Source organism: Calidris pugnax, unplaced genomic scaffold (assembly GCF_001431845.1).
Source record: "Calidris pugnax isolate Ruff unplaced genomic scaffold, ASM143184v1 scaffold26, whole genome shotgun sequence".
NCBI lineage: Eukaryota > Metazoa > Chordata > Aves > Charadriiformes > Scolopacidae > Calidris > Calidris pugnax.
Genome location: NW_015090765.1, coordinates 1,444,971 through 1,471,268, shown reverse-complemented (window position 1 = coordinate 1,471,268; position 26,298 = coordinate 1,444,971). Strand labels below are relative to the sequence as shown.

General features: G+C 38.6%; 1 protein-coding gene across 1 annotated transcript in view; it reads left to right on the top strand.

The window, feature by feature from the left end:
* GALNT18 (polypeptide N-acetylgalactosaminyltransferase 18) overlaps nucleotides 1–25,944 on the top strand; it is a 278,270-nt gene extending 252,326 nt beyond the window's left edge. The window contains exons 10-11 of the mRNA XM_014935984.1: nucleotides 7,977–8,141; nucleotides 25,465–25,944. Of these exons, the coding sequence (XP_014791470.1) occupies nucleotides 7,977–8,141; nucleotides 25,465–25,611 (312 nt within the window). The 3' untranslated portion in view covers nucleotides 25,612–25,944. The remainder of the gene's footprint in view (nucleotides 1–7,976; nucleotides 8,142–25,464) is intronic.
* Nucleotides 25,945–26,298: the final 354 nt, after the last annotated feature.

Genomic DNA, 26,298 nt, shown 5'->3' with positions numbered 1-26,298 from the left:
GTCGAGATCTTGTGCAGAAATAGGAGCAAAACCAAGAGAAGCTTTAGGAAGTGAATCAAGTAAAATTTTAATTTATCCAGGTCTTGTTAATTCTGTAGTTACCAGCATTACGAAAACTATGGAATTAAGTACTGAAAGCATATATAAAACCAACAGTTGACAGTTCTATTCAATTTAAAAAGTGGAGTTTAAGCAAAATGAATTTTCTTTGCTTGTTTTAAATAAAACCAAACCAGAATACCCAAGCAGGCAACAGCAGAATTAGGTATTCCACTGCAATAGGGGTTCATGAATTTAAATTAAAAAGTTTGGCATTGAATTCCTCTCTGTTTTCTGTTAAAAGAATACGTTAAGTTTTTGTGTCTTTAAGCTTGTATTTATAGTATTTAAAGTTTCTCAGCATCTTGGCTTTATTGCTATCAAATATTGTTGCTTTAGAGTTCAGAAGTTAATTAGTGCATAGGCGTGAAGAAGAGCAAGTCAGTCAGGTAACCAGTATGGGTTAATTCAGTAAATACAAATCTAAACACTGAAGTGAAATAGTGAGTAGTTTTCTTCTTACACACTTTACAATTTAAATCTAAATGACGGTGTCGCTACGCTTGGTGTGCCAGCTGCTGCTCAGCTCATCAAGTGTCTATAGTGATGGATCCTCGACATGGATAAAATATGGTTATAATTGTTTTCAAGTTGTATCACCAGGCTGCAGCACTGAAAACCTACCTCAGAAAAATAACATGAATCTTGTAAGAATTGAGCTATAGCGTAGGGGTAACTTTTGGTAATTGCCAGCCTGTGTAGGGAAGTGTTGTGCTTGTACTTCAGCAGTGAAGTTTTTTGAGGCAGCGCAGGACGCAGCGATGTTGGTGATGGTGGCTACAGACCAACACTGCCTCTCCTTCCTGTCACTCTGTATGTGGATACTTGATTTTTATCTTAGTGATGTATTTATTTGTGTTATTCATAATGAACTTGGATTCTGTGGAGAGTTTCCTTATCAGGGTTGGAAAGTTCTTTCTTTCAGATGTGTTTATGTAACAAGAAATGCTGGAATAAAAGTATATAAATAGCCAAGTAACAGAGATGTTAGGTAAGTCTGGATTTACAGGAATCCACCAGACTGTGCTCTTTAGCTGGAGTTGTAGTCAAGTATGAATCTGCCATTAGACTTTGGACCTAAGATGTTAACATATTAGTGCCGATGATAAGTGACTTTATGGATTAATTTGAAGAAAAATTTGCTTCGAAGACGGAATAAAGTAGTGGTGAATCAGGTTTCTTATCCCTCATAGTTATTATGCCAAAAGCAGGGTAGAGAATAAATAGTGCTGGTGGTGAGCATTAACTTTGCTTGTTATAAATGCAGAGTCATGTACCAGTCTCCAGTGTGATTTCATCTGGGAACATTGCCATAAGGATTACAAATGGCTTTCAGCCTGAAAATTGGTGTGTATTGCTTTAAACTTCCAGTGGGGAGTTGGCAATTTATCCTTCAGATAATCATCTTGTGTTAAGTTGAACATCTTACTGTAACTTTTTGCTACATGATAAACCAGCTCCTATGAATAATTCACTGCAACTGGCAACCCATTTCAGCCCTGAAGTCTTTATCAGCTCTGGTGGCTTTTCAAAGTTTAATAATAAACTTGGAGCCAAAAATCTCATTGCACTTAAAGTCAGTGGAATTTCAGTGTTAATTGCTACGGGAATCACAATTTGACCTTTTAGGGCAAACCTCCTGTGAATAGAACCTACACCACATCATTGTGATGACAGAGGCACGTGTTTGTGTCTGAGTAAGCAGAGCTCATTCACTTTCCCTTGTACTCTACAGCATCGTGGGGTTTTGTGCAGATTTTATTTCCCGTAGGCGTTTGAAATATTTTCCCTGGGCAAAAAAAAAAAGCTGTGTGAATTACCTGAGCCTTCATTGGTCTCAGGGCAGATTTAGGATGGGGTCTGTGCTGCACCAGTGCCAGACAGCACACACGGTGTGGGTATCCCACCAAAATGATCGTTCCAGCCCTACAGGAAACCTGCCACAGCCAGCCAGTTGGTACATTTTTTAGAAAGAAAATCAACACCTTTTGGTTTGCCAGGTCCTGACTCACTTGGTGGAACTTTACCAGTTGAGCCTCGCTGCCATGAGAAGGAACTGAAGTGCTAACAGGATTTTGCAAACTGTGCTTAGCATGAGTTCCCCTGTGCAAACAAAGGTGGCCAGATCTTCTCAGATGATCTTTAGCACCAGGAAAGATGTTATCTGCTTGGTCTAATGGCAAATAAAGGGTGAAGCTGCTTCTGCTTTATTCTGGAGTTGGCCTGAGTAGCAGTACTCTGGACAACTTCTGGTTTCATTGCAATATCCTATTGTAAATTTTCCTGATATTCAAGCAAGGTTTTGGAAAAATTTAGGCTTAGAATATTAAATAGAAAAAAATAGCACACAGCAAATGAGTTCATCTGAAATGCAGGTGGGAAAAATATTTAGTTCACCAAATTTTCTCTAATATTTCCTAGTCATTATGAAGATTTCTTCAGAATTCTAGGCTGTGCAGCTCTCAACTCATTTGTGTTTTCATCCTTTATCTGTCTTTTTAAGACAAATACATTTTGTTCTTAAAAAAAGTTGCTTAGAACAAATGACAAATATGCCATTACTAAAGCTCATTCTTTCACCTTATGAAGATTTTGTGGACCTTTTTTTTCTAGTTTGATTAATGCAATGCCAGTCTCACTTTGCATGTCTTATATTTTATCTCTATGTGAATAATCAGATTATGAGGTGGAGCAAACAGGAAATGAAGCAAGGGCCTTAGAAAGGACACCTCTAGGAAAATAAATCCAAAAAAGATAGGAAATAATTGGTCCTTTAGTTGGAAGATGCAGTTTTATAGGCACAAGGAAATTTGCAGGCCAATTTTCTCACCAGCTCTGCAAAAAATTGGCAACGGTTCACAAAAAAGCTCACCTTTCACTGTCCAGAGGAAGATTAGTTATGGAGGTGGAGAGTTATGAGGCTGTTCTTCCAGAACACAGAGAGACTGGAACAGAAGCCTTGTGGCAGAGACCCATGTCGAGCTTTGAAGGGAACTGATAACGCTTTTCTTCAGACTCAGGTATGAAGCTTTTGTGACTTTTGTGACTTTAATCATTTGCTTCCTGCAAATCTTTGCACCTGGAAAGCACCTGGTGGGAGCGTGGCTGAAGGAGATGGGGCGGTGCCTGAGGCTTGGGCCCCATGTTGACTCTGACACTTGGCAGATCACAAATCCTGCCTACACTTTTACAGAGTTTCTAACTGACAGTCTGCTGAACCCTTGTAGTTTCACTTTTTGGGAAGATAAGTGCCTTTTGTCAAACCTAACTGATTTCCTGAACAAAGGTGCTCCCTTCCAGTTGCCCAGGGGACATCGTTGTGCATCAATTCGCTTCTGGCAAAAAATAGATAGTAAAGTGCTGTGGGCTAGAACAAACTCATGAAATGTAAGGAGGCTTATTTTGTTACAGAATAAGGGAGCTGGGTTTTTTTAATCACGTGCTTTGGTGTCGGCATCCAAGCAATATTTTTTTCCGTGGAAATTCAGCAGCTCCTCAAGGAGTATGGATGTGATGGTGATGTGGATGTGTGGTTGGGTTTCGCTAAAGCTGTGTCTTCAATGAAAGTGCAAAGGAATTTTGAATGAAGGCTGTTAATCAGCAAGTGTCTTGACTTCAGTGGACCTAAGCAAATGTTTGGCTATTGAGTCTCCAGTCCCTTGAACAAGGACTGCTGTGACGTTTGCTGTTGTAACAGAAATGAAAGGTCCAAGTCCTCAGTAAAACGTTCAGTTACCCTAATGACTTAATAGTCCACAGGGAATGTAGGGATAGGATGAGGGGTAATGGTTTTACATTGAAAGAGGGGAGATTTAGATTAGATACCAGAAAGAAATTCTTTACTGTGAGGGTGGTGAGACACTGGGCACGGGTTGTCCAGAGAAGTTGTGGATGCCCCATCCCTGGAAGTGTTCAAGGCCAGGATGATGGGGCTTTGAGCAACTTGGTCCAGTGGGATGTGTTCCTGCCCATGGCAGGAGGGTTGAAACTCAATGATCTCTAAGGTCCCTTCCTACTCAAACCATTCTATGATTTTATGATTCAATATTCAGTCATTTGGACCAAGAAAGTACTGGAGTGATTGTTCAAAAATCACTTTCCTAAATTACGGTAAGATTTCTATCCTGTTGTGTCAGTTGATGGTGATGTTGCAATATTGTAGGAACAAACGTACTGGTAAAATGTGTTTTCCTGTATCTTCTGAAGTGTTTTAAACAAAAGTGCCTCAGTTGTCCATTTTGTGCTGAAGGGGACTTCAGCAAAACAGCTTGTTGATGCTTGTTAACAGCATCCTCTTGAAGAAGTACTGCTGTGGGCATTTATCTTATCTCATTAACAACTTATTTAAATCACAAATACAGACTAGTTTTTATAGGGCTACAGATAAGATGATAAAACATGAGCATGGCTTTCATCTGCAGTAGTGTAATTTACCTGCAGGTCAATTTAAACTATAATCAATAAAAAGTCATATATGTGCATACCTAACATGTGCATTATGAGATGGTAGTTCAATTCATGTAGCTCAGTTGGTTTATCTCCTACTGCCCACTCCAGAAAGGTTATTTATGTACCATCTTTAAACTCAAAAAAAATCCCCCCCAAAAACCCCACAAAAACTTCATTCTCAGGTTGGGGGAAAGGAGCCAGGGACTGTCCATAGGTTTTAAGAAAACTGTGCTAAGTGCAACACAAACCATTACCTTGCAGTTTGCTAGCACCCTGCTCAAGTAGACTTTGTAGAGGGTATGTCCTTTTGCTGTGGTACCTCCATCAGGAAAACGGAGTAGTCAGATATTAACCAGGTTGTGCAATGTTTTCAGTTCTGAAATAAGATACGATATTATTAAGATACTATAATATTTATAATAATTAATGTAGAGAATAGTTAAATAATATCCCTGTTACTGGATAAGCAGAGCAACATCCTGAAAGAACCTAATTAGAAGGACTACCACGGTGTGTTTCAGTCTGAGCTTATTTTGACAAAAGCTGGAAGGTGCCTTTCCCAATTCTAGGTGACAATACAAGATTTCACACTTCTTTTGCTAAACTGGTCCACAATAAAAAATGAAGTGATATTAGCAGGCAGGGTGAGCTCTCTAAAGATAAGCAACAACCTGCTAATTATCTCTGTTAAGCATAATTGCATTGGATTGTTCTATTTCTGTACAGTTTTGCCAACAAACAGAATTGGGTAATTCCCCCAGCCAGAGCCATCATTCTGCTTCTGCCCAGAAAGATGCTCAGACTGAACCATTGCTGATTTGACCTTAAAAAAAAATAAAGCTGGTGGAGCTGCAGTGTGAATTGGGCTCGCTTTATCCAGGAAGATGAAAAGATTACCTGGAGCCTTCAGGCCACTCTGTGAAAGGCTGAGGAGACTGAGCTAATAAAAACAGCTCAGCCTTGAGGGTTTGCACAAGCAACCCTGTGCTAGAGCCTGCACTTCTCAGAGCTACAGCCAAGCCTGTCCATTTGTTTTCAGTGACTGAGGTGTATTTTTAAGAAAAGAAAAGAAAAAAATGCAAACCCCCCTGATTTTCTTCTACCGTGTTTTCTGTGGTGATAATGTGCTGAAAAATGGAATTAGCAAATCACTTCCTATTAGTAAAAATTGCAAATATCTGACAATTTTGTTCTCATTTTTCTACTGTCAATTTTAGGAAAGAAGCAAACTAGCTGTAAGAACACATTCCTCTGTAGAGTCAGTGTGTCCTAACAATCCCCATTAGAGATCATCTTGATCTTACTGCCTTGCTATATCACTACCTTAGTCTCCCTCTAAAAAAGCATCTGGAAAGACCTTAAACATATGTAAAATAGTTGCTGTTGGTCTGTCTAGAAAGCGTATTCTAAATGTTTATTGGTCTGAAGCATCAGTTTAGTTTGCAGGAATGTTAATTATCTCACGGATGGGGTCTGTTGGGATGGGGCTCTTGTTAGTGTTTCCACAGGTCTTACAGCTTCCTTCAATCAGTAATAACCAACCATTTTGGAAATGTGCTCTGCTAGGTCCTTTTATTTACCCTTCTCTTCTATAAGGTATGACTGAAATACTTGACTTTTCTGTATTCAGACTCTTAAAAGCCAGACTCACCTCAGCTCAGCCAGCTCAGTTTTCTGTTAGCATGTCTGTGGGGTGAAAAAAATGAAATTGATGAAGGGGTCAAACCTTTGATTAGTATAAACCAGTAATGGCGACTTCATAAACTTTTATGCAACTATGTCAGGTTACATCTGCTGTGGATCTGCCCTAGCAGTGTTCCAGGAGGGGAAGCAGAGGACATTGTCTTGCACTGAAATACCACCATTTGTTTTGATCTGTATTTAATGCCAGCATTGACTGATTTTAGCATTCAAAGTTGGTTTTTTTTTTACATGAAGCTTCCAAATCTCTCCTCGGTCCTGGTTTGTTCTCTTTCTCTGCTTTCTCTCTTATTTGCAATTAATATTTTATCAGTTTTCACAAATAAGAATATGCACATACAAAATAAGGTACAACATCACCAATGAACAGATACCAGGAGACAGTACCGTCAGCCTCAGGTACAGGAAGGATTCCCAAATACACAGAGCATAATCTCCAGCTCCCCTGTTGTTACAGACGTATAGAATGGATACAGTAAGATGACAGGGGTGTTCATCTGGTGCTTCTGCCCAGCTCTTGCCTGTTGTGCCTTTACACGTCCCCTTCTCATCTAAGACTCTTATGTGTGATGTTGCCATTTCATCTTTCTCACAGTCCTCTCAAGAAAAAGGTCTGGTTTTAGCAAAATAAATTCTATTTGTGTTTGCAAAGAGACAATCCTGGCATAGTCCTGTCTTACCTTTCTGGGCTTATAAATAACCTGTTACCTTCAAGAGGACACATTATCAACTCTGGCAAGCTTACCTTCCTTCCCCTTCTTTTTCTTTCTTCTAAAGAAACCTCACACATTTCTGTTTGTAGTTAAAGAGAGTGGAAAGAATTGGTGTAATATAACAGTCTCATGCCTTTGGTCACAAGTGTAATCACTGAGAGCTCTCCTTTGCTACAAACCCAGAGCAGCCAGTGTCTGGTCCCTTTTTCCAGTCTCTTGTGTCTGTGTGTATCGACATACACAAAACAAAATGCGAACAAATTGCATGAAAAATGGCCATTCTGTTCTCTTTCCTGCCGTGTATCTGTCACCAACTGCTAATCACTTTTTATGGTATGCACTGGATTCTGATTAGCTGCATCAAATTAGTTTTTTAGCATTTGTTTGTAGAAACCCTTAATTTTCCTTTCTGTCCATCATATAAGAGATCGAGCTCCTTCCTGCTGAACTGCTGTGCTGCTGCTCACTTTCTTCCCTCTCCAGTTAGGTGTTATTCTTAGATGAAACAGTCCCATCAGAGTGGATGCCAATCCTCAGACCATCCCCACTTCCTGCTGCAGGGTGTACATCTTGCTTTTTGAGGACATGCTGCTCACTTTCTTCCCTCTCCAGTTAGGTATTACTCTCAGATGAAATAGTCTCATCAGAGTGGATGCCAATCCTCAGACTCTCCCCACTTCCTGCTGGAGGGTCTACATCTTGCTTTTTTGAGGACGCACAGTGCATGACCATAGGAAACAGAAGTAAAAAGGCATATGATGAGACAACAACAATCACTTTTGTTTGCATATTTCCTATTAAGTAACCAACATTTACTCGTTGGTAACAATTAATTGTTAATTTAGAACAACTTTTAAAATGTTGTGTTGTCTCCTGCATGAAAGGAAATAATTTAACAGCTGCTACGGGGTCAGCCTACTGCTGCTCAGCGTGTGTGTCTTTGCCAGTAGCTTATTGGTAAAAGTGCTGCTTCTGTCTAGAGGCCACAAATCTTGTTTGTGCTTCCTGTTGCAGAATGTTTATTACACAAGCAATCAGCAGCTCCATGTGGGTGTTCTGAGTCCCACTATCGACGATGATGACAACAGATGCCTGGTGGATGTGAACAGCAGGCCCAGGCTCATTGAATGCAATTATGCCAAAGCCAAGAGAATGAAGCTTTACTGGCAGTTTACTCAGGTAATTCTTACTCAGCGGACATCTCAGAAACTTCTAAAGCTCTGTTTCTGTATCCAAAATGTGAGTAATCCGTTTATTAACAGAACAGAACCAGATTTATCCTTGCTTTCTTTGCACAGAGCCAGGAAGCTATGTTTACATTTGATCCCAATGTCACCTACCTCAGGAGGTTATAAAACTTAAATTTTCTGAGTTCATAATATATTATTTGTTTCTAAGGTAGAGTACTGTTATAGAATTATCTCAAAAAAAAATGTGATTTTATTATTTGTTTCTAAGGTAGAGTACTGTTACAGAATTATCTAAAAAAATTTGTGATTCTTAGTAGAGTCAAATGCAAAGTAACCTATTTAGGAACAAGAAACAGAAAAGTTTTCTCTTGTGTATGTTTTTGGAAATAGCAACTCAGAAAAAGTGGGTAGTGGGTCACTGATGCTAACAGCCTCATCATGAGCTACTTTTGCAGTTTCTTACTTAAAAAGGAGAATACTTTTATTTGTGTCTTAGTGTGAGAGAGATGTAAAAAGAAGTGCAAGTCAAGGTTGAGAAGTGATTTCATAGTGATGAGAATGCTGACAGGATACTGAGTCCAGGCCTGGTGTCCACACTTCATAACTGAGTTGGGAATCAAGGGAGAAATACAAAGAAGCCACAAAAGTTCTGGGGCCAGAAAACAGGCTCTGCAGTATAATGCTTATGGAGCCCCCTGTTCAGTTTGGCTAAGGAGAAGTGACAAGGTGACTCAGAGCCTATCAGTGTTTCCACAGAGGGACACAGGTTAACCTGAACACAAAACAGGTTCCAAAGGTTGGAAGCTAAAAATAGTCAAATTTGGTCTCTCAAAGGAAGGTAAGATTTTCCTAAGGTAAGAATTCTTAAGACATTGATAACTTACCGTGTCAGGTACTAACATGGCAGTTGCTCCTGATAAATAAAACAAATTACAATACTTTCTAAAACAAGTACCTGATTTAGCTCCTGGGAAAGATTTATTAGCTGGTGAGAGTTTGATTGCTCTAATTGCTCCTCGGCAGTTCTGAGTCTACACGTGTAGTTGTGTACTCCAGCCCACGGGCTGAGACTCACCATTAAGGTGATTTTATTTCTGCATTTAATTTTTCTGTAACATCCATTTGGGTTTGCAAATACCTTTCCTGCCAACTTATTAGTTTCTTTCTTTGACTTCAACAGCCACGATCAGTATATTTTAGGATACTGGTAATACAGTTTAGCATTTACCTTAGTGCAGAGAGCATTTGGACAGTAATCAGCAAAGCACACTATAAACATAATTTGTATTTTTACTTGAAAGTAATCCAGATGTTTGTCTTTAAAGGGCAGCTCTCAAGCAGCAGACCTTAAATCCCTAACCTGGAAAGACATCTCAGCTTTTACTTTCAGTCCCCTCAAGGGCAGATTTTTAATTACGTCTTCTCTCAAATTTTCACAATAGCCTTGTCGTGAGGAGGGGCCTCGCTGTGGCCACCTGTGCACTCCATTTTTAGTACCATAGCAAAAAAGTATAATTAAGGTATTTATTTAAATAGTAATTCAGTAACATTTTAATGCTGTCCGTCCATTCAATATTGCTCTGTATGACCCAACCCTTTGGTGACAGCTGATGGTTTCTACTCCCAAACACTGCTGCTATTTTGAAATACTAATGATGTTAGTTAGTTAGATCTGATTTGGGGGGCAGTAGTAGAATGCATTGTTAACTTAACTATTAAAAGCTTCAAAAATGGCATTTAACTACTTTAGGTTTGTTTTCTGTCGGAATTTCCATTCCGTGTTCCAAATACAATCTCCCCATGAAGGTACAGTGCTATTAAACTAGACTCTATGGACTGTACTTAAGTCTTCTACAAAGAAATGTCTGCCCAGGAGAAGTGAAAGCTAATTAGTTGTTTTCTTATGATAAATTAAGAGACAAGTGAAATGATTAAAAGCTTGCTGTTCAAAAAGGATTTCGTTAATACCCAACGCAATTAAAATGACATTATTTCTTAACATACAGAGTGTTACACAGCCCCTTGTACGTTCTGTAAGCTGGAAGAAAGCTAATGAGAGTAATCAAGGCTTGCCAAGATCAACTGATCAGCTCCATTTGAAATGGTCCCATTTAGTCTGGTGAAAGGATGTTTTTTGGTGAATACACTGGAAACTGTCTATCTGAAAAGAGTCTTTTTTATTACGCTTTTAAAGCTCTGGTATTTATTTTCTATATTATGCAGTGAGCAGAACTACTGAAAATAAGCAGAGCTGTAAATATTGATGCTTATGTAGTCTTGAAGTTTGTGAAATATTAATTAAAATGTAGATCCTGGCCATAGCTTTTTATAGCACCTTCCTTTGGCTGCAAGTATGCTTTGACTCTCTGGATTCTCTAGCCATTCAACAAGAATATCTGATGATATAGATAATTAAAAATGTAGCAGTGCAAGCAGAGAATTGCCTCAGAAAGGGAACAGGAACAAGACCAACCAACCATAGCAGGATAAACCAGTTGAATTAGATTTCCCTGACCAGCACAACAATCACTATTTGCCTTGCATTCCAGACATGTATCTTTAAAATTTGTATTTTCTGCAAAGCTCACTGTATTCTGAGAGGCACTGTGATTGATAGTCTGTGGTTGGACATGGACTTCAGCCTGGTTGACAGAAGACTGTGCAGCTTTTTAGGGACAGTATTCTTTAGATAACATTTTCCTCCTCCTTTACATTGTTGAAACGCAATGATGAGAGTATGTGACAAAAGTAGAAAATAGGGGGTCAGCCTCAGCTAGTGGTCTCCTTGCTTCTGTAGATCTATTACAGAATTATTTAATTCTTAATTTGCATCTTTGATTAGAAGTGTTGTATGTATATAAACACATATACGTAATCAAACTTGATTTTTTCTTTTAAAATTTATCTTTTACTTTGGTGTTAAAGTTTTAATTTATGTAGCTACCTTCAATTTTAGGCAACTGGAGTCAGACACTCGGACATCCACTGTGATATTGTGGACAAAATAGGGTTTTAATGGACATTCATATGGAGGGGACCACCACCAGTCCCTCAAACTGTTTTCATTGTCCATCATGGTGGCTGGACAGAGGCCTTGGGAGATGGTGTGGTGTCTGGTGTCTTTCTGTACAGACCAAACTTGCATTGAGCATTCAAAGCTTGTACTATGTGTTTGTATAATCAGGATCTAGCTGAGCAAATTTCCATGCTACACAGTTTTGTACAGCTGCTAAATGCAAGAGACCAAATAAAATGTAGGCTTCAGTGATGTTCTTCCTTCCAAGGCTTCTTCAAGTGTTTATAACTGTAATTATGTCAAATTATGTGAATTAGCCCTGAAAAGACACCCGTCAATTGGGTAGTGTTCAAGAATGTTATTATTCAGGTTGCTTGTCAAGTCTTCTCTAAGGGAAATGCTTGTTTTGGGAATACTTTTATTGTGAAAAGTCTTCTAGGTATTTGACAGTTCACCTAGTTCAGTCAGTCTGTCTCACCACTTTTTATTTAATCAGAACAAAATTAGACTTTATAGCAAAATAGTAAGTGATCACCAGAAATTACACAAGGCATAGGGGATAGAATTACGTGGTAGTAAAACGGTCAGAATTTTACTAAAATATTAATTTAAACGTGATATCAAGGAAGCTGCTCTGGCATCATGAACCGTTATTAAAGCAAAAACTAACCCCAGTTTTCCCTTTATTTAGTACTGGCCTGCTCCCCTGTGGAACCCAATGCTTGCAAAGCAAAAACTAACCCCAGTTTTCCCTTTACTTAGTACTGACCAGTTAATCCTGGCTGCAGCAGGGGAGGAGGAGGTGCAGACGCAGCGTGCTGGTAGCAGCAGCCTGCTCCCCAGGGGAACCCAATGCTTGTAGGACCTACCAGGGCAGCAGGACATGGCAGTCACTGTCCAGGTGTGCAGTGAAGCTGGTGGCCTTAGAACTGCCATAGTGAGCATTATGTGCTCTATTGTGTGACAGAAAAGGGGCTCAGAGGCCAGAGGAGGTGGAGGCCAGGGCATCTGGACAGATAATTCCTTGGGACATCTTTCAGTAGACACTGCTTACAGCCAAAACCGTGCTCTTCTGAGCTGACTATCTGATAGTATTAAATTTGTTCTGTGTACTAAGAAATAGTGCATTCTAAATGCTGCAGTCAGGTTTTTTTGGAGGGGGTGTATTGGTTTGTTTTTAAGAAGTTTGTCTGTTTCCAGTCTGGTTTCTTGCTGCTAAAAAGGCAATTGTGATGGAACAGCTGCCCTACAAGTGAAATTTGTCTCTACATCCATCGCCGGGGTGACAGCAGGCCATCTAGAAAGTACTCTGACAGCATGTTAGGACTTGTTCAGCAATATAACAAAGGCAAAGGGAGGAAGTTTCTCTGTAATTACTCTTTATCTTGAAGTGTTTTCATGTTTATATTTAGTCAGATGGGGACTGTTTCTTATGCTTCTAACCAGACAACGCTGTCACTATTTGTTCTTGTGAGAAACATTACAGGTGAGGGCTGTGTAAAAAGAGGTATAAGAAAGAACACGAGGTAGAAATAAAAATGGAAGAGATTAATGCTTTTAAGGCTCTTCCATGTTGTATTCTTTTCAGTACAGCAAGCTCTGTTAATTTAAGTAATTCAGCTTCCAGTGTGGTTGCCATAGAAAGGTAAGAAGATTATTCATCTATAGGGCTGGGGACTCATTGCAGCCCCATGGGAGGGAGAGGCTGTGCAGAGCTTATGCTCAGCATGATTTTCTACCCATATCCACCAGTCATCATGTTGCCTCCAGTGCTAACACTGCTTTACATGCTATGGAGAATTGAGATTCTAGTCACTGAATGCTTCTGAACTGGAAGATTTCCTGTGGAAACCTCCAGCAGAGGGGTGGTTTATGCTATCCTGAGAAGCTGTAAATCAAATTTGTTGTTGTAGTTACCATAATTTCCCAAATATCATAGTAGGAATTGCTTTGGAAGGAAAGGGAAGACAGAGAGCAATTGAACTACACAGTCATTACAGTATTCCACAGATAAAAAGGATGATTCAGATCTCATTTAAATAGTTATTAGATAATAGATAGATAGATTAAATAAATAGTCTATGTAGCTATACAAAGAAAGACTAGACCTCAAAATTACTCAAAGTGTTTCTCCTACAGATTTTGGCCTTTGCCAGACAGTCATTCTGAATTATTCTTACCTCCTTTATCTCCTGAAATTCAGGATGTGCCATACTGCTGCTGGCTGGAACCATCACCCACAGCCGTGTCCCAGGCCAGTAAGGGAGTGCAGGGTGCAGAGTGTGTGGCAGGATTAAAGTGGAGGCCTGTGAAGTAAGTGGGGAACCTCTGCACCAATTTCCTGTGCCCCCTTGCTGGTCATGCAGAGCAGAGAAGTGGAGGCCAACACCATTAAACAGCAGTTTTCTTCTGGTGTCCACTCCTAGTCTTCAACCCATACATTAGCCGAGGACATGGCAGCACAAGAGGGATTAATTTCAATAGAGCTGTGCATCCAAGGGAACATTTGTCCCCGTGATCTTTCTCGGATTCTTCCATTCTGAGAGCCACAGGGTAGAAAAACAGCATCATTAATTTATAAAGAATTTGAATTTATGTTGTACTTCAAAGCCCAAAGGACGCAAATACACTCAGTATGTATGTGCAGTAAGACATGCTGTACTGCCATACAGCTATATCATGATGCAGTGCTGCACAGGGTAGAAAAACAGCATCGTTAATTTATCAGGAATTTGAATTTATGTTGTACTTCAAAGCCCAAAGGACGCAAATACACTCAGTATGTATGTGCAGTAAGACATGCTGTACTGCCATACAGCTATATAATTACGTAGTCTATCCTCCTCGCAGCTCCCAACAGAAAGTGGTTGTGATCCTGCTAAAAGAAATACAGATTTTGGTCCTGCAGGAGAATTATAAAAAAAGACAGAACCTAATTATTCAATTAATTGACCCAACAGACTAGGTTAAGCCCCATATTTTTAGTAAGGCTATCTGATTTTTAAATAACCAGCATTGCCATATGTTCACTTTCAAACCTCAACCACAAAAGAGCACTTCCACAAGCCCCAGGAGCCCCAGTGCAGAGTCGATGTATGGGTCCAGTACATCAGCAGCACTTTTTTTCTATACTTAGCTACTCTTTGCCCATCTTTAATCAAATACTACCCTAGCTTGCCCATACTTAATATTTAAACTAACTGGAAAACTGCACAAGGTGTTACAGCTGGAGGACAAGGAACTTGAACCATTGTTCTGCTTAGACATGAGAAAGCAATAGTTAATGTTTTCTTTTTTCCTTTTCTCTAGTAAAGTTGTCCCTAATTCACGTGCAACTTAAGCAATATTCTTGTCATATTAAACACTTTTTAAAAACAAGTGTATTAGAGTATTTGGTTATTAGACTCCTTGAACTACATCTTACTATAAGGCTACAAATTCTTTAGTCCCGTTTATGCAAAATGGAATAATTTAGAACTATAAAAATCTGAAAGCATTCAGTCTCTCATTTCAAATACTTGACTTCAACTTAAACATGAAAATTTATATGCAAAACACATGCAGAAAAAATATTAAATACAAATATTACTATATAATACTGTGTTTTAAGAACTGGTATTAAATTAGCTTGCAGTTATTGCTGAATATTTAAGGTCCCTTCCAACTCTAACCATTCTATGATTCTGTAAGTTTAGTCTTCTATTTGGAATGATTTTTCTAGTAGCAAGTTTTAATCTTTGCAAATTAGGTGTAGAACTTGCCAGCTTGGAAGTTTCTGTGTGAACACAGCAGTAAAATGAGCTTTTAGTGGGTGCATTTCAAGTCTTTTCCAGCATATCACATTATGCAGTATTTACTCTCCTGAGGACTACATTTAAGCTCTAAAGACACTTGCGCTGAATTAATTTAGAAGGAAGTTAACACATACCTATGTTTTTCCTTCAAAACAGATACCCTATTTGCATATTTTAGCATGTAATTTTAAACACCACATTTATTTACAAAGAAATCATTTGTTCTAGTTCCACCTTATTTTTCCTAATTTCAGATGTCCCTATAGGCTCCATCTAAAAAAATCAGAGATGACAGCTGCTGCTGACAAAGTACTGCATGGCTTTATACTGACAGACACGCAAAAGAATGCCCAAATCCAGAATGTTTTCTACAACGTGACTGATAACCAGCACTTACCCCATGAAGTGGCTGGGTTTCAGGAGATCTGAGCTCCCTTCTTGGTCCCTCATTTGCATCCCTGGACCAATCACTTCTTGCTTTCTGCATTCCTCAGCTGCAAGATGGATGGAAGTAATTTACCTTTAGCATACATCTTTTATTGTATCTAACTTCCCAGATGAAAACACAACTCTGTCCTAATCAAAACAGTAGAAGTTGCATCTTCAATTGCAATAGAGACAAGAATAACACGTATGTAAGCAAGGTTTGGCTACCAAGTAACACATTACAATCCAAGATGCAAATACTTGAGAAAAATATTCACTTGAAAGGCAATTAAATTAGGATGCAATAATAATATCTGTGACAAGAAAAGAGGATTTGTTATTGATTGAGATGATTCAGGTCATCAAGTCTGGTATCCTGAACCTGGCAGTGATGATACCCATAAAAATAGATTAATTCCATGATTGTCTGAGCAAACTGTGCGAGGTTTGTGCTGCAGCTGCAAGGACATTCCTTCCCCAGTATCAATTATAATCAGCTAGCAGTTTTGTGTGGTTACTAGGGAAAAAGCCATTTTCAATAACTAGATACTGTGACCAAAGTCCTGAAGAGCCTAACTTAAACTCCCATGTTAGAATAAGCAGATTGATTGAAATACTCGTGCAAATTCATTTCTTGATTTTCTTCAGTTGGCACTCAATTTATTTCTTGGTCTCTAGAGATTGGTTTAATCATAAGCGTATAATGACAATGCAAGCAGTTCAGTTTCTGGGTTAAAATGAGTTAGGAAGCCTTTATATTGAGCACTCATTAGAAAACCTAGATTAATTGACTACACCATACACACACAATAAATAAAATTGTCATTAAGTATTTTTGTTTTCCAAGGGAGTTACGTTTTAATGAGAGTCACTTCTCACAAAGAAATAGGAATGTGTATTTTCTCTCATCTAAAACCCATAAATCTTTCGGAATTTGTTAAAATATCAGGGAAATCATCTCATCTTTCCTAGGAAACGTACAAAAATCTTGGGTTATCTAATTGTACTGAAAGAAATTTCTTATTTGTCTGGCTGAAGATAAATAACTAGGAATCCCCCAAGCTAAGGCTGGTAAATAATGTGACCTTTTCTTCTTTACATTAGTTTTCTAGATATGCTATTGTTAGAATAATATTTTTGTCCGTGAGGAGAAAAAGAGAATGAATAAAGCAGTAAGTGCTCTTAAGCACGATCCTCATGCTGTGCGTGCTGGGAATGGATTTTCATCAGCAAACTAATATTGCATTTTGGGCACTCTCAAAAGTGGGGAGGGAAGACAACGTTAACGAGTTTTGCACAAACAATGCAGAACAAGCCTTAGAAAGCAACATAAACAGAAGTGATGATTGCTTCAAAACCAAACAAAAAGACAAAATCTCAAGATAACGTAATTTGCCACATCACCGATCAGAAAATTAATTAACTAGGATAATTACCTCATCTAGAAGACTGCCTCAGGCAATGGTCAATGCTTGCAGTTTCATGGAAGTGAGCTCTATTCTGAGCCAGCAGTTCACTGTAACAACAGGAGGATTCCCTTCTTGACCTCAAATGTACTGTCTTCATGAAGACTGAGAGTGGATTTGTCTGGATGATCATCTCAGCATGCCTGTAAAAAGGTGTTTAATCAGCACTCTTAAAATTAACACAGCCCACAAAAAACATCTGGTCAGCCACTGAATATCAGTTCCTGCAACAATGAGTTCAACAAGTTTCCTGTACCCACATAAATCACAGTAGTTGTTGCAAATTTCTAACTCTAACAATCCTTTTTTCCTTAGAAAGTTAATTTACCAGTTTCACACTGGTATTCATACTTTGGATCACTGAAGTCAGATCCCCCTGTAAGTTGTCATTTACATCCTATGCAAAGTCCTATTTTTATGTCATTTTAGTATATTTTGTAATTCCCCACCATCTGAATATTCCATCCACTTTAAAGCATCTTTGTTGCCTTTCTCTGTCTTCCACTTTAGACATCTTGAAGCAAGCCTAGATCAAGGCAGATAAATCAAGCCTGACTTGTTTGCAGAAGTCATTTATATGTAATCTCAGAATGAAAGAGAAAAAGGTAACTTTTCTAAGCTTTTCACAAAATGTATTTGTAAAACATGCAAATAAAGCCTGTGTGTCCAGCACTCCCATCTTTTTCCTAGTTGTATCATAATATTGTTTCTCTACACAGGCAGCTGCTCTATGGCACAATCCATGAAAAGAAAGGCTGTATAAGGAAAAAATTTGTGATTTTCAGTGAGAGTAAAATCACCCTGCAGCAAACATTGGTGCAGAGCATTAACTTTGGATTCTTTTCCATAGGCCAGGTCTCAGTCAAGACTTCAGAGATGCTTAGAAACACGGGATCTACCTATATCTAATACTCCTACTAGTAGAAGGAAGTATAAAATGTAGCATTTGTTGTCATCGTTGCTGTTGTTAACTTATATAGTGTAGAAACACATCTTAATTTCTTACTCTGAATTTAAAGTATCAAAGTTAGAGCACTAAGCAGCCAGCGACTACTCAGTACAGTGGGCTCTGCCTTTGCAGTTTGCTGAGTGCTGCCAAGGAGGAGAGTAGGCAGAACCAAGGAGGACAGTAGGCAGAAGGATACGCAGCACAGACACTTATAAACAGCATCCCCTTTCAATAGTGAGAAAAAAATTCCCAAAACATTTCCCTGTGAGTCATCTCTCACCAACATGCATTTCTGGAGCTTACTCTTTTATGACTGACAGTTCTCAAAAAGGCATTTGGTTTATTTCTAAATGAATGGTCCTTTTAACTTATTACTCAGGACAGCAGCTCTAGTCAGAAAAGCCGCATGTGTTGTTAACAACTGCACAGCATAAAGCTAGTTTTTCCTTTTCTACAAAGGACTTACTAAGTAATCCTACCTATCAGAAGAGCAACCTAATACATCATGATTTGGATTTGTTGCCAAAACAAAATGGAACATCAGGGCTATGTATGGAAAAAAGATTCCCTTTATAAACTACTTCCCACCCCCCAAAACAGTGTTCAATAATTAATTTCAAAAATCATATTGTATATCTAGAAAATTTGGTTTTGCAGATGTTTTTCTAACAATATGTCAGGAAGATTTCCTGGCCACCTCTGATATGGTAATGATTCGTGTTTACTTTCTGAAAACTTTTGCAGATGTTTTTCTAACAATATGTCAGAAGGATTTCCTGGCCACCTCTGATACAGTAATGATTCATGTTTACTTTCTGAAAATCCCTAATGATCTTTCTAGTCTGGCTAATGTATTCTACTCCAAAGCCAACTTCAATTTTCTTAGTTTTATCACCATTTTCTGTAGTAAAATGCGTTTTCAGCTATCATACCCTAAAGAGCTTCTTTGTATTTCAGCGAAGGCTTGAATTTATTTCTTTGTGAGGTATTTTCTTAATCTTGGTGTTAACAATGGGCCTTTCTAATATGTTATAAATCTATGGCAAAATTTTATATTTATATGTGGAAAACACTACTGATAGCTATAAATCCATACATTCCATTTCTGATTTTTATGCTGTTTCTCTGTAATTTGTTTTCTATTCCGATTACATTCTTTGTAGGAAACCACATTTCCTTTTGCCAGGTTTATCTGCATTTACTTAAATACTTTAATAAACGGTATTGTATATTTCCACATCCTGAAGATTTAACTATTACACCTGGACTCAAGGGCCTGCACTCAGAACCCAGACTGCCCCATGTTCATGTAGTCACCCTAGATTAAACAAAATAGAAAATGACTGCACAGTCCACTAGTTACTAAAACCTGATTTGGACATACAGGTAAGGCTGCATCATTCCATTTGTCACAGCTGCGGTGTTAAAAATTTGTTGCAGCAATATAAAAAATTAGCATTTGTGGTTGTGTAAAATCTAAACACTCCCTCACAAGTCTCAGTAGTGGATGAGACAAATTGTGACACGGACATTAAATAGTTGTATAACTGTTGAAATCACAAGTCTCAGTAGTGGATGAGACAAATTGTGACACAGACATTAAATAGTTGTAGCTGTTGAATGATGTGTTGAATTCCATTGGCAGTTGATGTTTCATAGTACTTACCCACTGGGTACCACTGAGTGGATGTAAGACCAGTGCTCGGAGGGGTACCGGACAACAGAACCTGAGGGCAGGAGGAGAAAAGGGCAGGAGGAAAAAAATTATATTTTTTTTTTTCCTTAAGAAATGGTTTGGGCTGATCCCTATTGTAACTCCATCTAAGTTAATGTACACAGCAATTAGTTTTGGTTAGTATAGGAAAAATAAATTCACATTTTAAAAGTGTCCGGTAAAGATTCTCATTTACCTTTCTAACTGTAAATAGTGATCTAAATAGCTGACAGACATCATCTTTTCAATATATAACACTACTATACATAATATTTCATACACGTAATGGCAGTTAAATGCACCTTATTTTCACAGTAGTCATATCAAATATATTAGGAACCAAGTGCCTTTAAAGAAGAGCAAGAGTGAACAATATACTTCACTGAGGAGTATTTCAATTTAAATAGCTAAAATTAATTTTTGAAATATCTGAACAACAAAGAGTATACCATAGAGCCTGCTTTACTTACAGAGCACCCGTTTGCCAAAGAGTTAGAATATTTGTCATGCCACTTCAGATTTGAGAAGCAATAAAGCAGTTAACCTATATATACCATTATACATACCTATATCCTTTAGAATTTCTGCTTTATAATTGTATAAACTCAAAACCATCATCCAGTATTTCCAAGCAATGGGCAATACTGAGAATACATTTATTACTGTATAATAAATTATTCACTTTTTCCTATGAAGGCATTCTCACTGCAGCAACATCCATACAGAAATGGCCACATAAAAGACAAAGTTACTTATAAAAGTCAAGTAATTTTTTTTGAGACTAAATTTGGTGTACAAAAAGCATAGAAGAGTTCAGCAAAGACTGTCTAGTTACTTTGCACAGCGTATTAGCACTCTTGTGCTGCAGTGGTTTGTAGACATCAAGTGGTATTCTTAGATACCATATTGGATAAATTTTGCTTTAGTGAAAGACTTGAAAGGAAACCTTTTGCATATGGCAGATATGCAGGAAGTACAATAATTCTGAAGGAGTTCAAAGTACTGCTTTCCACTGTGTGTGTTATGGCACGTTCCAATAGCTATTGGTCATAGCAGGACGTGTGACTTGAGATAGTGTTTACATTAAGAGTCTGCTTATGAATCCCTCAGCTTTATGTGTGTGTAAGGCACCAGCAGGAGCTGAGATCATTTCTCCTTCTCGCAGGAACCGCTTCAATTTGCGTTTTCAGTCAAACTTGTTAATGCTGTCACGTGCAGTCTATTTTTACAAAATAGTTGACCTAGATATTTATTTATCCCCCTTGAGACTTCTGCTGCCTTTGAGCTGCCTTCTCACCATCCACGATCTTAATCCTAATTCTGTTCAGGGCAGAATTCCTCTTTAATTTGCTTCAATCTATAGAATTATATTTTCTGTATCATGATTAAAGACTTTACCCTAGGCTATCAATTTTTTGCCTTTAAATTGGAAAGTAGAGGTCTTACCTGGGATGGGGAAAGGGAACCAGATAAACAACTTGCCTTTCACTTTGCCTGAAGTGTAATATAACAATAAAGCATTTTGTTGAGCGAGCTGTAAACATGACTGTCAGAGTTTTATACAAGTTTTACTAAATGGTTATAAAAAAAAAAAAAGAATTAACTAAAAGGGCAACTTTGTTTGCATTTGGCTTTAGGGTTCCAAATGCTAACGATGATGACAGATTGCAAGAACCATTCAGGAATACTGAAATTTGGAGGCCAAGCCAGTCAGGGTAGCAAAATGTAGCGTTAGCTTTCAGCGCGTCAGTCCTGCTCGCTCGCATTCAGGGCGGTTACTCAGTTCATGCACTTTAATTATTAAAGAGGTTGCCAGTTCAGGCTTTGCAACGTATAGTGGGTGTGTTGTCATCACCCTGGAGATGACAGAGCAATCCCACTATCACAGGCTTGCATCAGGCATATGAAGGGGAAAAAAAGTGAACACAATTAAGTAGGCTAACAACGGGAAATTTTAAGTATGGACTATACATACCCTTCTGCACGTACTTCTTTTATTCATATCCTTACAGAAAGGAAGCAAAGCTGTGCAGCCTGCAGCCTCTCTGAGGGATGAAGCCATGGTTCTGCACAGACCTCACCTCTCCGACTTGTTCTAACAGGACTTGAGTCTTTCAGTTTCTCCTCTGTGGGGCGAAAAAAAAAAAAAAAACAACAAAAAATTATGCTGCTAAAAGCATCTGTGCTCTCTCCAACACTCAATTCCCACGTATTAGCCACTACTTAACTTTGGTGTCTCTTTTATGTTCCAGACAGCGGCTCCAATGTACTCAGCGGGGTGATTTTCAGGAGCCACTGCAGAGTGCTTTGCAGCACATCAAAAAGAGCTTCCTCGGTTTTTATCTCCTGACTCACTTGTTTCTGTTAAATAGAAGCCAAATTTCACGAGGGAATATCAGAGAAAAAAAAAGAAAAGGAGGGAGCTGTGGGGTGGTTTTGGTTTTCTGGTTGCTGGCTTGTTTTGTTTTTCCTTAGGAATGGTTTACACTTTGTTTATGTAGTTGCCTGTATTAAATTATTTTGCATGAATACACTTACTGGAACACCTGTGTGAGCTCTAGATGATTTAGAATAGAAGAATAACATTGTCTCCACTGTGAACACTTCCTCTACCCTGAAATCCACAATGGGAACAGGAGATGTTTAGCCCAAGTTCAAGTGAAACAAACCTTTAGCCATTCAAACAAATGGGAGTTAGGCAGAAAGAACTTCCAACTCAGCAGGGCAGTATTTAAGGCTTGGTGCTGTGGCTTCCTCTACCTAACAGAGCTCTAAACTGGTGACTAGACCCCGCACCCAGTCCTTCTCCTTGGGGAGAAAAATGAGGAACCAAAGAACGGGATTCACCAAGTGCAGCCAAACTAGGCTGTAATTTCAGCCCATCTGCTGAAGCTGCTGGACCTGAACATAAGGGTTCTTCACCCAGTGTGCAAGAGCCCACAAACACACCGAGTGGAGATACGTGTCTTTATTCCATCTAGGCATCTCCCGCAGCCAGCACGCCTCTTAGGAGACACTTTGGGTCTTTTATACAAAGATAGCAAGGAAAAAAAAGAATCACATTAAAATATCTGAGTGGTCACTTGTAGTTATATAACAAAAACTCATTTGCGCATGTCCCAGTTTCTCTCTGGCTAATTATACTAAGATGGTCTTATATTTACATATAAAAATTTCCTCCTAGAGGTGTGATTTTTAGTATTAAAATGATCTAAGGTAACTAGAGGCTATACCTTCATCCTGTCAGCTACCACTAGGTTACGGTCTAACTTTCTGTTCTGTTGGGGTTCCAGTTGGAGCAATGGCTAACTTCAAGATTGGATTAATTGTATTTATGGGCTTTTTGTTTTAGAGACTTCCTATATCTGTTACCATGATTTCAGAGCATGCCATCATGGTCACTCAATTTTGTGGAATTTTTGCTTTTTTGGACATGAAAGCCACCTAGACCTGAGCATCCCAGCTCATCCCTCTTCACAAGCATAAAAGCTGTTCTCAAGGTGGACAGAGTTAATGTCACTGAATTCAGGCAAGAAGAGCTGTACTAGGGAAACACTGGTGGTTTAGCTGTCATGCTTTATATAAAACTGAAAAAATTAATTCTGTTCCTTCACTTATGCTAATAAGATAAAAATGATAGGAGAGGTCTAACAGTACCATACCCAGATTCATATCCCAGCTACAAAAACCAGGCAAGCAATGGAGCTGAACTAGTCTCCCATAACTGGTTAGTTATTTGAGAAGACAGAAAGTGGGACAACATCTTCTTCCCGCTTCCTTCATGCAAGATCTGAGTTGAGAAGGTCTTAGACACCAAAGCTGAGACAAAGACTAACTGGTAAATGAAAGATAGAGCGCTAGTTAACTTAAATGTCAGCAACACAAGCATCTCCAGCATCAGTTGGAAGCACAAGGAAGTTGATCTCAATTTTGGGTTTAGACAGAAACGCTTGTGATAAACTGTAATTCCCAGTTTAATCCCAGGTAGCTGACGCTGGGTGCCGTGCAACACTGAGTCCACGCAGAGAAAAACCATAATCAACAGTTTTCGTTAAGAATAGAGGCCGTATGTTTTGCTAGAAAGAAATAAACCCGAACAAAATAACTGTTTCTTTTAGCAATGAGAAAATACCCACTACCTTAGAGTTTTATATCTGAAGGACCTCATTCAAAGCTCATTGAATTCATTTAAAAAAAAAAAAAAAAAAATCATAATCTCACCACATTGAGTTTTAGAAGTAACTTGGGGGAGGGGGAGGGTAGTCAGGGTGCATGTTTAGCATAAGGGAACAAATTGCATATAATGAAGCTTTGACTAATTTCCTATCCTAGTTTCTTCCAATTTCTTGTATGTCAAGCAATTTTATTGCTTATAGATAGCTTAGAGTTTATGCTGCCACCTGACACCCAAATTTAACTACCATTATTAATATAAATGTCAATAATAGTTACACAGCAGTGGAAAAGTACATTTTGCTCAGCCTTTCGTTATGGAGGTATGTTAAAATGCCTCCTGTGAGCCTGTGTCCAGTAAATTAAGCAGTGGAAACCATAAGCCTACCATGTAAGCCTACCAAGGAGGATTTATGGGAGCCTCATGTTTTGAATTTTGTGGATTATTCTAGAAAGGGTCTCTCTCTTACCCAAACCCGTGTTTAAAACTTAAGATCTTTCAAACCTAATTCTGCATTTCATTAGCCGGTCCCAAAAATGTTTTTAGAAGTCATTTCTCAGAGAAAGTACTTAGTAAGTATCAGTGGTAGGAGAAGAGGAGAGGAGACGCCCCCAGGCACCTGTCTGAATGAAGCAGAACCTGCACTGAATTGCATGAGCTACCCTTGAAAACGAAAACTCAGCATTTCTGATGGGATTTATGCCAATATCCTTCTGATTATAATAGAAATCTATCACAGTTATGGCTTTCTAATGCAAAGCATAACACAGATGAGATGGGGGTTTTGTATGGGATTGGGCAGGTTTTTTATGATTTGTGGTTTTTTTATAGCAACTAATTTTTCCCCATTGTACAAATAAGTAATTTAAATGTGGCTGCTCTTTCCATAGTTGAGCTGTACTAATCTGTACTGATTTACACTCCATTCTTTGATTTGCAGATTAAGCCTGTGATTCGCTACTACACAAGTTCAAGATACTCTAAAGACAGACTTTCACACTTCTGTGCAAATTACTCTGTATATCTTAGAAGACACTTCCCAGACACTAATGTGTACAAATTACCTATCTTTATCAGACAGGAGAAAGAACCCACTGAAACCAAACTTAAAGGAAAAAATTATAATTTAAGTCACCCGGATGATGATTTACCTGTAATTTAGGTCTATAGTTAACTGTGTGATAGCCCCAGTGATTTCACTGCAACTCAGCAGTGAAGATAGGGCTTTAAGATGGCACTACTAAGCTGAGGATTGAACAGAGAGTCAATACTGAGGATTAGCAAAATACGATTAGAAAAGACAATTCATTTCAGAATTCAAAGAATAAACAATTTTTTTAAAATTTTATCCCACATACAAGATGCCTGTCTGAGACACTGGTCCTCTTTTGCCCTTTTTTGATGTTTCAGAGGTGCAGCAGACCCACTAAGCCAGGTAACTGAAGCAAACAGGAAGGCTTTTGGCTCACTGTTAAAAACCATGGGCCAGAAACAGCTCAATTCTAGAAACCCCATTTGCTGAACTGGTAACCAGGCAATTACAGCGATTCTAAACCACATCAGAGGTGAAACCAGCCTGTGACAAAGGGAACCTTCCCTCCAAAGCCAAGCTAGTGCTTACCTTGTCTCCAACTGAAACGTTTTGCACAGCAGCAGTGGACTTTAGTAGCTGGACGTTGGAATGTTCTCTATATTACCACACAGTAGCAATGTAACAACTTCAAAATGTTTAACACAAACACTTCTTTTTTTTTTTTTCCCCCCATTTTAAAGGGAGGTCCAATCCAGAACCGAAAATCCAAGCGTTGCCTGGAATTGCAGGAAAATAATGAAAATGAATTTGGATTTCAACTCGTCCTTCAGAAATGCACTGGACAGCGTTGGTCAATAACAAACGTCCTGAAAAGCTTGTCATCATAGCAGACTCAATTTTTTACTCATTTCTTTTGCTACTGTGTAGCAAATATTGCATTGTTGCCTGCTGTACTGTATTCCTCTCGCCCCCCACCCTCCCAGTTCCTTCTCTCCTCTTTTTTGTCCCTTTGATTTTATTTTGTGAGTGTGTGGAAATCGGGTTTGTGGGCTGAAAATAAGACATTTTTATTTCACAATGATGTTTTCATGGCATTTATAGAGACATTGAATGACAGGTGATGGGTAGGCTATCCTAAAATATTTTACAACTGTAAATAGGAAACAAATGGAGAATATTTATAACTCAAACTTTTATTGAATAAAAAAGTCCAAACACTATTACTGTCTAGCTGTCTCCATGGAAATCAGTTTTGAAGTTAAGTGGTGGTTTCATTGTTTTCGTTTTCATTAACCCAAACCTGATCTTGGCAAGTAGCTGCCGAGAATCAGTATTCTCCAGACTTGTGGTGAAGTACACGAGTAGCTACAGCAAGGGAGGATTTTTTCTTCTTTCTTTCTTTCTCCCTCCTGTCTAGATCACTGTAGCTACTGGTGTGCAAACATGGGGGTGGGGATAGGGGTGTGGAGGTGAATAACACGCACTTACATGCTTTTCCTTACCAGTACCACTAAATAAAACCACAGAGAGAACCCCAGGGCTCAAGTGAGACAGGGAAAAGAATTAATTAAAAA